Source organism: Daucus carota, chromosome 8, assembly GCF_001625215.2.
Source record: "Daucus carota subsp. sativus chromosome 8, DH1 v3.0, whole genome shotgun sequence".
In the NCBI taxonomy this organism is placed as follows: domain Eukaryota; kingdom Viridiplantae; phylum Streptophyta; class Magnoliopsida; order Apiales; family Apiaceae; genus Daucus; species Daucus carota.
In genome coordinates this window covers 15,054,558-15,069,638 of record NC_030388.2, presented here as the reverse complement: position 1 = coordinate 15,069,638, position 15,081 = coordinate 15,054,558, and the positions used below count along the sequence as shown (strand labels likewise).

The 15,081-nt window shown below is 34.2% G+C and overlaps 1 protein-coding gene across 1 annotated transcript; it reads left to right on the top strand.

Annotated features, from left to right (window-relative positions):
• The first annotated feature begins 14,289 nt into the window (after positions 1-14,289).
• On the top strand, positions 14,290-14,802 carry LOC108198175 (uncharacterized). The gene has a single exon (XM_017365944.1). It carries the CDS (start codon positions 14,290-14,292, stop codon positions 14,800-14,802), a length of 513 nt encoding a protein of 170 aa, XP_017221433.1.
• Positions 14,803-15,081: the final 279 nt, after the last annotated feature.

Here is a 15,081-nt window from a genome sequence, read left to right as displayed (position 1 = left end):
TTTTATTTAATATATATTTTCATGTTTTCTTGTAGAAAATAAAGAATTCTCATAATAGGAGGAATGGAGCAAAAAGTGCATTATTTGAAGTGATTTCTAGCAAAATTCGGATTTTGGGACTAATTGTGTTGTGTTCATTGTTTTGATCATAACCGGAGTTCTGTAAGTCCGTTTTGGGCCCGTAAACAGCTGTTGGAAAGCTTGCGAGAAGACCTTTAATTCAAGTAAGGTTTCGGAATTTATTCACATTCCAATCAGCCCAGAATATGGCCAGAAGCAGAAAGTCCGAATTTTCTACTTTGAACTCCTATTCTATTTGAGAAACTTATTTGTAGTATTTATTTTATTCAAAATATAGTATAGGTTTAAAATAGATCAGTTATTGTTTTGTTTTGTAATGGGCTTGGGAGTTACATGGGCCAAGAGACACAAAAACATTACAGGAGAGAAGTTACAAAATTAGACAAGAGACACAGGGAGAGACATACAGGAAGAAGTTGCACGCAAGAGAGCGAAGAGGAAGAAAGCAATTGGAAGAGACAAATATAGAGTTTTTCTTCTCTTCTTTACCTTTCTTAATTGTAACATGGATTTGATGTCTTTATAATTGTGTTTAGTTCTTAGTAGTGTGATGTTGAACTAATTTCTCTTATAGGCCTTTAATGGATTCTTTTGATTATATATAAGTTGTTTCTTCATTTCTCTATCCTTGTGGTCATATTGATTGCTTATGTTGATTTGTGTGTATTGCATCTCAAGGATTGATCACCTTTGAGATTGAACTAGTAACTTAAGAGGACTTGGGAGAGAAATCTTAAGTTTGGACTCAATCAACATAGCCTAAGATGGTTCGGCTGGTTAAAGAGGGGACAAGTAGCCTCTTGGTCACAGGTTCGACTCCCGAAGAGAGAAGAATTTGTGATTATGCCTCCTGGATCAGAGCATGTCGCGCTTAGGTGCGGTTTACCTTGGTTCACGTAGTTTGCAGGCTATTGCGTGAGCTCGTGGGTTTACCCAGTGCGCACCCGAAGTGTAGCGGCTGCGGATTCCTACGTTAAAAAAAAAAAAAAAAACTTTATATTGATTTGTGGTTGGGACACGAATGTACCTAAACACCTTGGTTAGTCGATTAAGGTGATGTTTAATGCTATTTATGAGTTTAAATTCTACATAGGGATATGGGGGTTAATTCATAAATAAGAGTCATTTGAGATTCGGAAGGTCCTTATGAATACTTGTTAGCCTTAGATTAGTAATTAGATTAGACCATAAGAATTGATGTATGATGAGATACTTGTTGATATCAAAAGATGAAGTTTTAGGCCTATCTTGTTAATCTTGTCATTGAAGTTGTGTTAGCTAATTCTCTAGTGTTAATTATTTTAACTTTTTAAGCCAATGTGTACTTTCACTTGAATTAGGAGAACAATGGTGTACGGTACTTAACAACTTAGTTTTAGTCTCTGTGGGAACGAATAAATATACTACTTGTAACGATACGTGCACTTGCGTATAAGTGTAAAATCGCTAACAGTTCACCTCCACCTTTTAAAACTTTGGCTCCCATCAAATGAACTCAGGAGCTAATGGAGTTGAGGGTATTGTTGGATTTTTTGAAATTCTTCTCTTTTCTCCTTTATTTTCTCAGCGGCTCCGCCGCTGTCCTACGTTCTCCCTCTCTCCTTCTCCTCTCTCTCTTTTTTTCTCTCTCTCCACACCACACTCTCCTCTACCTCTCCATCCTCTTATTTATCTCGCTCGGATTCCCCTTGTCCTGGAAACTGGAGCACCAATGGTGGGGACTTCCTCTATGCGGTGGTTCCATGATCATCCTCACCGCGTTTTCCAGTACATGATCCCCTGTGATCCCCAATCCACTACCTGCTCAGTCCCTCTCATCCCCTGGCCAGCAGCAGTTCACACTTCTTTTTAAATTGGGTGAGTGGTTTGTTTATTTTGATTTCTTTTGGGTCGCGATTTTCTTTCTGTGTTCACCAATTCACTTTTTTGCCGACTAGCGGCATTCTTTTTCTGCGTTAATGTACAATCGAGTCGCATAGTTGTTTTGTTTTCTGCCAAGTAACAGTAGGTTGAGTTTGTTTTGGTTGAGTCACTGCATCAAAATTTTGCTTTGAATTTTTTATTTGTTTGCTGGTATTTGATTGAATTCACTGAGTAGTTGCTATGTATGTTGAAACTGTAATTCGAGCATAGTTCTTTAGTTTCGAATTTGAGTGATCACCTGAGAGTTGGGTAGCATGTCTTATCTTCTGAAAGGGAGATGGAATGATTAAGGAACCCTAGCCCCTTTTGTTTCTTCCCCCTTTCCCCCAAACATTTTTTTTATATTTTTACCTATCTAATCCTTTATTTTTTTTTAATTTCAAAGTGAGTTAATGGCTAATATCTATCGGACTTAATGGCTGCCAAAGTTTTAAAAGGAGGAGGCGAACTCCCGCCACACTTTTGTAATTTTTAAAGTTCGGCCAAAAATGTGCAAATCGGTGTAAACTTCAGCCACACTCTTAAAATTTACTCTAAAGAGAATAAAGAAGACATACCCGCGTCTCCTTGAAAATAGTGGCCGGTATTTACGATAATGTCTCGGTTGTCTTATATTTTAAAAATGGGTTGAAAAATTCATTTTCATAGATAACCGAGTGCTCTAAGATATTTTAAATGCCCTAGAAATTATGAATAGAAAACACATATTTCTCATGATGGCCAACCATTCAAAAACCATATTATGCTTCTCTAACTAGTTCGTCTTGAGTTGCTTCAAAGGCTAGAAATTTTACATGGCATGAATAATTTTAAATGTATTGGTAATTGCATTTGAGGATATGGTTTGCTACCTATACTATACACGATATTGACACTAATGGACTAGTCAAAACTCCTTGATTTACTAGCTAGGTTAAAGCTATGTGGCAAATTTTAACATTCTTAGGAATATTTTGAATATGAAAATAGTCATCCAATTTTTTTAAGAGTGAAATCATAGAACTACTAATATGCTAGCATGGTTGGTTACATCTTGTACAACCTATTTTTTATTGTATCATCGAGAATACACGAAAAGAGAGCATGGTCGTTTTTGTTTACACTACACCCGTGCTCAAATGCAACGCTTCTTGTTCTTGCATGATGCCCCATGGTGTTGCCTTAGAAAATAAATCGATATATCCAACACTTTTTGTTAGTTGCATCTGCGGCCCTGGCCATGTTAGCATGTGGGACCCACTGCCACGTGAGAAAAAGGGTTCAACAATGGGGCCCACTACCATGTTAGCATGTGGGAGCCACTGCCATGTTACCAAAAAGAGTCTAGTAGTGGGACCCATTACCACGTCAGTAAAAAGGACCCAGCAGTGGGCCCACTGCGACGTTAGTGTGGGGCCCACTAACACGTTAGCAGAATGGGTTCAAAAATATCTATTGCAACGCCTCTATTTTAACTTTAATGCAACATGAAGTTATGGTGTTGCACTAAATTGTAATGCAACATTAATGACTCCTATAGTGCAACGTCATTTGGGTGTCTGTAATGCAACACTAATTAATGACTCCTATAGTGCAACATCATTTGGGTGTTTTTGCAGAAGACATAAAAAGATTAATGATCTACTGCAATATTGTCTTTGCAACTAGAAAAAAGCATTGCTATGAGCACTTATAGTGTAGTTTTAGTCAACTTGGTGAAAAATTTATAAAATTTAATAAAACTCCAAGAAAATCGGAGGGGATTTAGAATAAATTATATAGCTTGTAACACATAAAGAATAAAAAGATATACACGAAGTTAAACAAGGGTCTCGTTGAAAATAGTGGGCAATAATTGCCGTTAATGTCCGGGGTACGTCTTATATTTCGGTTGTCTTATACTTAAAAATGGGTAGAAAAATTCTTCTTCATGGATAACATGACGCGCCGAGATATTATATGGTGTATACTTGGGTGACCTCACTACCGGTGATCCGGAAACACCTCGACCACCTTTGTATAAATTTTGATACACATATTTTAAATTCTCGATCTAGAATATCTCAATCGAAAATATGTCCCAAGGTGGCCGACCACTGAAATTCTATATTGTGCTTCTCTCAACTAGCTCATCTTGAGTTGCTTTCAAGACTAGAAATTTTACATGGCATCAATAATTTTAAAGGTATTGGTAAGTCTGGTCTATACACTAAAAGAGGAATTAAAATTCAATAACTCAACTGTATGTGATCAAAGATGAGATGTGAAGATATGGTTTGCTACCTATAGTATACACCATATTGACGTCAAACAACTAGTCAAAGCTCCTTGATTTACCAGTTCGAAGCTAGCGGTTCTTAGGAAAGCAACAAGATGCTGAAAATGGTGAAAAATAAACATTTGCTTGTATGAAAATGAGACATTACAAATTTAAAAAATATATAATATGTAAAAAAAATTAGAACTTCATCCGTTATAATAATATTGCATGTGATCAACATATTTTCACATTACATATGTGATATTTGCTTAAAACTAGGTGACCTATGTTTAAGCTTATGCTCTTTTATACTGACATGAGTCCAAACCTATTATCTTTTTTACCAATTATTCATTGCTGGCACATATTTTCACTTTTCCTTCTTCGTTTTCTCAATAGATGTAAACATTATTTACTAAAACCATCGTTTAACAAATATGTGAAAAGACCTAATTCAATATAAGTTATCTTGATAAATAAATCTAAATAAAACTCATGTATAACTTCTATTCTTCCAAAACCCTGAGAAGAATTTAATTCAACATCGCAAAGTAAAACACAATTAATTAATAATAAAATTTCTTGTCAAAAAAAATTAATAAAGAAAATAAGAAAAGATAATCCTCTCGTTGTATGTCTTCGAAATTCTTTTGACTTCCAGAGTGATATTGTATTTTGGTTTTGTGCAAAATTTTGATTTTACAAGAGAATAGTGAGAACAATAATGTAGTTTCTTTACCGCAAGCTTAATCATCTTTTTACTTGAAAAAAATTCCACTAACTTCAATATAAAATGTAAAGTGGGATGTTTTATTGTTAAAATAGTGCCTATACAAAACTGTGATCTCTAATATTCTGAGAAATATAAGGGATATGACAATGTTATTACAATTGCTGATATTTAATTGAAAGAGTGGTAGAGTAGTGGAGGATTTCAAGGGAAATGTTTACGTGATGGAGTTTATGTAGGAAAATAGTTGCTTACTTTTAAACGTTGTATGTTTTTTTTTGCCACAAATTTGTATGTTTTTAATTCTATGGTTATGAGAGAGTGTATATATATACGCAGATAAATTTGAGTTCCGATTCACGTGTCTATGTTGATATTCTTAATTCTTTTGTGTGTTCCTGTTCATCTGAAAATCCTAAATCCTACACTTGGTATCACAGCCGGTGAGGTTGCTCCAGCGGTGGTGAAGCCACTCCTGGTGTACGTTCGAGTGAGTGCCGGGTGGCTGTGCTGCAGACAAGAAGCTATTTCACGCAGTGGCATGATGGTGGCGAAGCTGCATGGGTAGTATGGGGCTGCTGAGAAAGATGAGATGATGCGGGAGAAGTCTGCTGAAGGCTAAAAAAAAATTGTTTTTTGAGAAGCACAAAAGTGTCCAACCGGTTGTCACTCTCAGGCCTCATAACAAACAAGGTTTTCCTCTATATAGGAATGTACGCGGAGGAGCTGGAAATGACGTCAGTGGCATTTGTTGGGGGTTATAGTGACAAGGAAATGGAATATGTGTAATCGTTGTGGAAATGCTCGGCCTTCTGGAGCCAATATTGGTGACGGGTTAGAGTTGCAGTGGAGGAAGAGATGAGCCATGTAAGAGAGGGAGAACCTCTCCTTTAGAACTATGGGTGATTATGTGCACCATGGAAAGAAGTGCTCCAAAGTTTTTTTTTTTTTTTGGTGAGATGTGTATCAAAATTGATGGTGGTGACAAGTGCATGGCAGATTAAGAGAAGTGCTTTTTAAGTTTAAGATTATGGGGGTGATTGTTGGAATTTAATCTTAAACTTAAATTTAAGTATTTATCTTATTTAGTTTTTGAATGCTTTTGTTAACGGTATGATTTAGTCTAGTATTGTACTCTGTAAAGAGTCATAGAGTAGTGCAGGATTTCTGGGGAAATGTTTACGTGATGGAGTTTATGTACAAAGTAGCAGATAAACTTGAGTTCCAGTAAACATGTCTGTGCTGATATTCTTTATTCTTGTGTGTGTTCCTGTTCATCTGAAAATCCTAAATCCTATAAACAGTTAACTACACTTACCAGATTTTTATCCCTGCCTGCAGGGGCATAAAGGACATCCTTAATTTAATTTCAACAGTTACGGTACTTTTTCTCTTGATATTAATCAATCAGTGCTCCATCACTCATGCAAACGGGTACTTTTACGGTAAGATCTAGATGAGTAAAGAGTCTTTGATTTTTGGCCATATGTTCTGTGCAACCGCCATCAATCAGCCATGTGTCGTCACCCTTTGTGCTACCTGGTTGACAGGCATAGAATAGTTGATCATCTACCTCTTGCTTCAGTCACACTTGCTTGATGTTTCTGTTTGAACCTGCATATTTATTCGTTGTGTCCGAACTTTTTAAAGACTTGGCACTGAGGTTTGCCTTTGTGCCATCAATCCTTTTCAAGATGATTTGTGCCATCAATCCATTTTAAAGACTTGGCACTGAGGTTTGCCTTTGTGCCATCAATCCTTTGAGCTGTTTGATATGCTTTTTATTTTTACAAATTTTCTGCCTTTAGATGGAGTCCAATTCTTGTGTTGAGACTTCAATGCCCCTTCTATAGTATGCTCCATTCGCTGAGAGATTCGTTGTTCATGAGCTTGTAAAGAACCAACTAGATCAGTGACTGAAAGTTTAGAGATATCTCTTTATTCTTCGATAATTACAACTGTATAATCATACTTATCGGTGAGAGAAATTAAATATTTCTCAACCAATCTTTGATCTGAGATATTGTCACCATAGGTCTTCATCTGGTTTACAACTCCCGACACCCGTGATGTATAATCTTTGATCGACTCCGTGTCTTTCATTCGGAGATTTTCGAATTCTCTTCGCAAGCTTTGAAGTTTGATGTTCAAACTATTGCAGTACCTTGAAATTCATCTTGAAATGTGTCCCAAGCTTGTTTTGCAGAAGTAGTGTTCATGATTCCGGGGAAAATAGAATGAGCAACATCTTGATGTATTTTTTCTAGTGCTCTGCATCCTTTTTGAGTGTTTCGTCTCCGATTACTTCCATTGCATGTTAATGGTACTCAAAAAAAGCATCTCAGTCCAACCTTTGTAGAATTTCTTTCAACTTATCTTTTGTTTCTTTTATGAAGCATTCCATGAGAAACTTTGGGAAACTGTTGAAGTCATGCATTTCCAAAATGATGAAAGAAAAGATCAAACTAAACAGATGTTATTCATCAATTAGTTTCTTTCCATGTATGAAATTAAAGAGCCTCTCCAATAGTGAAGACGGACCTTGTGTGTGTATGTCTGATGTTGTATGTAGTAAATGTAGATGATATATATCCTTCTACTACCTATGTATATATGCAGAGGAATTGTTGTCTTATATATATACACACATGCACATCACATATTCAAGTGTTTTTGATGAAAAAATGAAAATACAAAAACTAATCCATATTAAAATGGTTGTCTAAATCAAAAAGTGGAAAGCTTTTGTTTCTTAATTAAGGCTATTTAGGGTAAGCGTTAATAGCGTGTTCAAATAAGAGAAATGATATCTTTCAATCCTGGCCAGGGTATTATGTTAACTTTTCAATTATTTCCAAAAGTTTGATTCTTCAAGAGAATAATGAGAATCATAATTTAGTTGTGGAAGGTAATTTCAATTAATCCTCAGTATAAACGTAAAGTGGGATGTTTTATCGTTGTTATTATAATACCCATCCAAAATTTTAAACTCTAATATTCTTAGAAACAGTGAGGATATGATAATGATGTTAGACTTAATTTCACCATCCTTTTAGATGACAAGTAGTCATCCATATTATTTCTTACATATATATAAAATTGATTAAGATGCCGACATGATAGTTACTTCTTGTAAAACCTATCTCGAGTTAAAATTTGACTTTGAATATAGGTGAAAAAGTTAGCACAGTTAATAAGTTTTTTAGTCATAATGGTTCGACTCTGTTAGACTTTATGACAATTTAAGAGGACTAGAAAGGAATAAGGTTATATTTCAAATCTTGTGGTACGATTTCAAATCTTGTGCATGCTCGTATTGTATTCTATTATATTATCTTATATGGCACGAAATGTGCGAGAACTTTCATGTCATTGATATTATTGTGATTGAAGAAGATGTAAATTGGTGTACACTTGAGGTTACTTTTCTATTGGAAACTAATTTGTTTGAATGCACAGTCAAAACTCCTCGGTTCGTCACATGTTTAGAGCTGCTCAAAAATGAAGAAAATAAACATTTTGCTTGTACCTAACCAAGCACTAGAAATTTAAAAACAAATTATGTTGAAAATCTTGATGACTTCTTTGGCTATGATAATATTGCACGTGATATACATATTTTCATCATGATATTTGATAGAAGTTATAATACCTCTTTTCAAGTAAGGCTTCCTTTCAATGACATGAGCCAAAATCTAGGACTTGGTGTATCTATTATGCCACCTGCTTGCACTTTTTATTTTTCTTATGACGCATCAAAATTATCTATTAAAATCGGTTCGTATACTATGCAAGCACAAATTACCCCAAGTTTAAGTAAAACTATATAGTTATTGCACTACACTTAAATATTACAGAAAAATATATGAACTAAATGTTAAAAACATAATAGAAAATGGACACAATTTAAAAACCAAACTTGTGGGGAAATTAATATTCATTGCATCATATAAAGAAATGGGAGAAACCTAAGAACCCATGGGTGAAAGTGAATATTGATGCTCTATTTGAAGTCATTGATTGCATATTTGAATTTGCGCAGTATTGTTCGAGAGGCTGATGTGAATTTTCTCATGGCAACGTACAGAAGACAAGTTGTTTTTCTTCCGCCGAGAGAATCAGAAGAAGCACTGTGCCTAAAAGAAGCTCTATTATGGCTTAAAGAAAAGGGTTTTAAGAAGTGTATTTTTGAAACTGATTCACAAGTCCTTGCTCGAGCGTGCAAAGGAGTAGATGGGAAGTCGTTCTTTCATACGATTGTTAGAGATTGTATTGATTTATTTTAACACTTTGATGAAGTGTTAGTGTGTTTTACACATAGGAATGGAGATGCCCACGCACTAGCAAGAGCGGCTTATTCTACGAGTGGCATGTTGATGCTCTTGATTTTATTCAGCATGTAATTTCTTTGGAAGCTTTAGAAGAAATGCAAGTATGATTTTCGTCAAAAAAAAAAAAACTCACGAGGACAAATTTACAAATTTAAAATGAATGTTAGACGGATTGAGGTAATGGTGGCAATATGAAGAAAAAGATAATCTAATCTTTTGATATCTCATTTGATACATTATTTTTGATTGATAATACACAAACAGTTCTTAGTGAAAAAGACAGCAAATATATATTTCAAAGGATTAATTAGTTTATTATAAATCCTAAGATTTACATATTTTAGTTGATGAATTTTAAAGTTTGAGCATGTTGTCAATGCCAAGAACAACCTAATTGTTTCACCACATGTGCATTAGTGCATATACTTCATCAAAATTAACACCCACTTATTAAGAGTATTTTCCAATGAATCTAGCCTTATTTCTCATGCCAGCGTCATTCTCTAACTTCTTCTCAAATACCTATATAGTGCAAATTGTAGGTTTTTCTTTGGCTTGATCTTGGCACTAGTTACCAAAGTATCTGCCTTTCATACTAAGTCTGCTCTTGCTGCATTGCATTGATCCAATGTGGATGTTTTAAAGCTTTATCAACCTTTTTTAGATTCCATTTGAGACAAATTGTATTAATTATATGTTGCTCTTCACATCTAAACACCTATGTTAGGATTATAAATGTTTTGTTCAATGAGTTGGTCCTTGCTCTATACCCTCTTTTCGGCAGATAAGATCTCTTTGATTACTGCCCTTCATATTTATTATGAAAATAACGAGTTAATACACTTTCTAAGCTTGCTCCTTTTGAGCTAGTACTTGTATAAGAAACAATAATGACTACCGGTTTATCTTCTCCGGAATAGTAGCCTTATAGATTTTCAAATTAATTTCAGATATTAAGACTCTTTTTCAAGTTGAAGATTATATAGGCAACTTTCGATTAATAAAGGTCGCGCTAAGGCTTTCATATGATTTCTTGATTAAACAAATACACCATGTAAAAATTTAGCTTCTAGAGATTAGTCGAGAAAAATGTTTTCATGAGTTTTAGTATCAAACTTTCTCATATGCTCATCTTTAAGTAGAAAGCATATTTCTTTGGACACGTGGAACTATTTTCTTGTTGGTTTTCTTTTGGACTGTACCTCTTTTTTTTCTGTTTTTTTTTTGAAAATATAATAAATCTCAACGAATATGAATCAGCAATTCACCGTGATAATTCTTTCATTCAAGAAACCTTATTATCTAACCGTCGGACATGCAAGATGACCAGGGAAATTTAGACAATAAAACTTTAATGTCCGAAAAGAAAACCGGTCTTCTTCCAAGAATCCTGAAAATAAAACAAAGGAAACAAGAAAAATAAAACTTTAATGTCCGAAAAAAAAACCGGTCTTCTTTTGGACTGTACCTTAGAGGGGACTTTTCTAGAATTTTTTAATCACGGTCGTGTTTTGAGTATAGAAAGTTGTGTATACTACTTCAGCCTTAATTTAATTTAAATTCTTGTTCGTAAAACATTTCTTGTAGTTTCAATCAAACTTTAATTAGTTCTTCCTTTCCACCTCCATTCAGTGTGGTGTCCTAGTAACTGAGAATTACGTTGAAATCCCTTCATTTGTCTACAAGTCGTTTAGACATGTACTGTGATATTCAGTTCCGTTATTTAATCTCATTATACACATGGAAAATAATCAACTTATATTTTAATCTTTTTTATGTGATTAATAATGACTTAAGTTTATTTATAGAATGTATGAACAATACACATGTGTAACTGGAGGGTTTTCAACAAACACTAAAGTATATCTTTTATTTGACGCACACATAAAGTTGATTAATTAAATTGAATAAATCGATTCATATTTATCAATTGAAGGAGTTTAATAATACTCGACATTTTTTTCATTCTATATAATGCTTTTTATTCGACTTCCCATTTTTTATTATTTCATAGAGCCCTACACAAAGTTCCATATGTGACAATTCTCTGGCTAACTATTTCTTTCCCAGAGAGTTCATATTTTTAATATAAGTGTGAGAGCTAGCTTCTGATGGCATAATCAATTTCCGATAGAAGAAGCCTTACTGTAAAAGCATTTCAACTTCTTCTCACTAGCTTGTTGAGTTCAAGTCAGCTACAAAAAAGTTCCTTTTCTTAAGCCTCGTAGAGCAAGCTGGCTCATTCTTCTTGATTGAGATAAACACTTTTTCTTTTGAAAGTCGCATTAATCCTTCAACAAGACACATTTTAAAATAATCAAATATACAGAAAAATGTTGTGTTTATCATAATATTTGTAACAAATTATGAGGATAAGATGAGGTCCGATTCGAGTTCCTTCCCACCTCTGATCTCATATCAATTAAGTTACTAGTTTTTGTAACATTCAAACTAGCTACTGGGAAAAGTCGTTTTATTAGATTATTAGAATCATTATATTCTAGTATGTCATGCTCAATTGCATTTTTTCACCTTTTTCTCTAAAATTTTACTCATGAAAAATGCATATTCTAATCTATTCACTATTTTCTCATATATTATTTTTTTCGGGAAAATATATTTTTATTTTTTGATTTCATTGATCTCCGTCCCATTAATCTAACAGAGGAGGCGTTATCTTATCAAATTTGATCCATTTCGTCCTGATGATACTACTATTCTCCAACGGTACTCTAACTAGTTGAGAAGCCGCGCGTTGCGGCGGTCTATAAAAATTATATTAATGATTCAATATTAATATTTGTTGAATAAAATAATTTTGTGGCTGTCTATAAAAACTATATTAACGTTTCAAAATTAATATTTGTAGGATAAAATAAATTTTATATTATAAAAATCTTGATGTAATATCGATACTAATATATAAAATTGCAAAATTGGACTATAATTCATGGTGAAAAAAAATGAAAATAAATTTATACAAGTAATTAACAATTTAAAACACGACGAATTTTAATTTTATTTGTGTTTTTTTTTTAAAATTAATCATGTTCTTACATTGTCACTTTCCGCCAATTGTTTTGGATTGATTGTGCACAAAAACATCTAACTTGAATCCGTGAGGTTTAGTACTGAGAGAGAGGATGTTGTATTTAGATGATCCAAAACCTTACGATTTATAGGGGTATTTATAGGTGCAGAGAGACTTGTGTGCCACTCTTTCATAATTAAATAATCCGAAACAAAATCAGATTAAAACTTTCAAACTACTATATTCTGTAAATAATCTGAAACAAAATCGGATTCTGAAATTTGCTTCCAATATACCCGAAACTAAAAAAGGTAGTTCTAATTTTTGATATTTTTCATCCAAAAATTCCAGAAAATTAGAAAAATAGAACGGAGCGATGTGAGTGACGCCACCTACACGCCCCTCGCTTCTCCACCATATATATTTTCCTGTATACAAAGTAAATCGTATAAAAATTAACAACAACAAACATGTTCGACGAACAAAACAAATATTATAAAAGAATAACCAACAAACATACATCACTAATAGTTAATTTATTGATATCATCCATCAATATCATGTCAAGACTATATTCTTTTCCTCTGTTTCAATTTGTCGACTCCCGCATAACGATTTATAATTACCTTTGCTTGCAACAACCTTTATTTTTTTGATACTATATAAACAGCCTTCACTTATCGTTGCAGAAGAACGGCACCACCAAAATCAAGCAAAAAAAAACTATCACCAAAGAGAGGTAGAGTTGTGATATGGAGAGAGAGGAGGTTGTGTTTAAATAATCCAAAATTTTACGATCTATAAGGGTATTTATAGGTGCAGAGAGACTTGTGTGCTACTCTTTCCCATAATTAAATAATTTGAAACAAAATTAGATTAAAACTTTCAAGCTACTATATTCCATAAATAATCTGAAACAAAATCAGATTATGAAATTTGCTTCTAATATACCCGAAACTAAAAAAAGTAGTTCTAATTTTTGATATTTTTCATCCAAAAATTTCTAAAAATTAAAAAAATAGAATGGAGCGATGTGAGAGGCGCCACCTACACGTGTATCGAGTCTTCTTTATATAAGTATATTGATTGATGATTGATTGATTGGATAAGCTTATTTCGGTGTGCATGGTGATTTGGTGACTCTGCGCTAAATATTTTTAAACGGTTTCATCTTATTATTATCTTTGGGTTGCCAGAAACAACCTTGGCACCTTTTCCATACAATTTATTAGCAAAAACCCAAAGTAATTAGTACCGTTGTTTGTACACCGTAAAATGTATGTAGACAAGCATATTGAACATATACATGTTGAGGGGCAAAATACACACTCAACACGTCCCATTTCAAAACCGTAATTTTATTAAGTAAATCCGATTATACAATTAAAATTTTTGTTACTTCAAATTATTTTTAGTGTGAAATATCTTGGACGGAGGTAGAGATAAATTTAGAACATCTCCAATCACAAAAATACTTTACTTCAAACGTTAGTTGACATATCAAAAATAAAAAATATAGCCAAACTCTCGAAAAAATCACACTCGAATCATCTAAAATATTAATAACATATTATTTTTAAATTATAGGCAACCAATAAAGATATAATACCAATGAAGCACAATGTCTTAAAGGTTCAGCAAATTTTACCTAATGTGTTACGGATCCAATTTAGCCAACAATTAATCTCTTAGCATATACTTTAAGTTCTCTTTTATTTTTTTTCATATTTTTGATTGATTTATTTTTATTATTTCTGTATAAATGTTTTTTGGCAATAAAAAAAAGTTTTAATTACGTGGGCATTTATGTTTACAAGCCCCTGGTTTTGATGGGAAAAAAACAAACATTCTCTCTCCTTCTTTGTTTTACTTAAAGAGGGCTTGGGCTCGGCCTGGATAAACACACCAAGCCTCTCAATTGTTAAGAAAGCTCCTCTCAATCTCTCCTTTTTCCATGGCAAACCGCTGGTTACCCAACATTGAGTCCAAGACTAAGCCAAATGAAGTTGAAAACGATGACTTGGAACTGCAGGAGGAGGATATGTGGCTCGGGTTCATGGAGAAAAGTGAGGATCCCAAGGAGCCTGTGAAGAAGCTTCCAAAACCTGTGTCCTTTTCCTGGCCGCCTTCCAAATCACTTTCTGCATGGGGCTCGGAGGCTTCTGCCACTCCGAAGATGAATCTGGAAGGGTTGAAGAGCTGGGAGAAGAAGAGTAAGAAGTGCGGCGTGGAGAAGCCAATAGCCGGGGTGAAGATTCCGGAGAAAACTAAGAAGTGTGTTGCTGATGACGTGGGGGGCGATGAAATGATTCCGCCTCATGAGATTTTAGCTATGAGGACTGCGAGTAGGAGGATGACGGCCGTGGTGGCGTACTCGATGGTTGAAGGGATTGGGAGGACTCTCAAGGGGAGAGATCAGTGCAATTTCAGAAATGCGGTTTTTCTTCGAACCGGTTATCTCGACTAGATTTGATAGTATTTTAATGTATCCGGATGATAAATAGATTCCAAAAGCTGTAGGGGTTTTCTGTTTATGACATCCTTTCAATTAAGCAAGTATTTGTAATTTTATGCAGATCAACTTGTATGCTTTAGATTCAGTTGTAAGCTTAAGATCGATGATCGAGTTTGTATGCTTTAAGATCAATGTTCTTCTTTAGCAATCTCTCTCTCTCTCTCCCCTCCTCCCTCTCTCTCTCCCTCTCCCTCTCTCTCTCTCTCTCTCTCTCTCCCTCTCTCTCTCCCC

What these genes read in the sequence shown, in the direction of transcription:
- LOC108198175 (XM_017365944.1), top strand. Translation starts at nt 14,290, where the DNA reads ATGGCAAACCGCTGGTTACCCAACATTGAGTCCAAGACTAAGCCAAAT.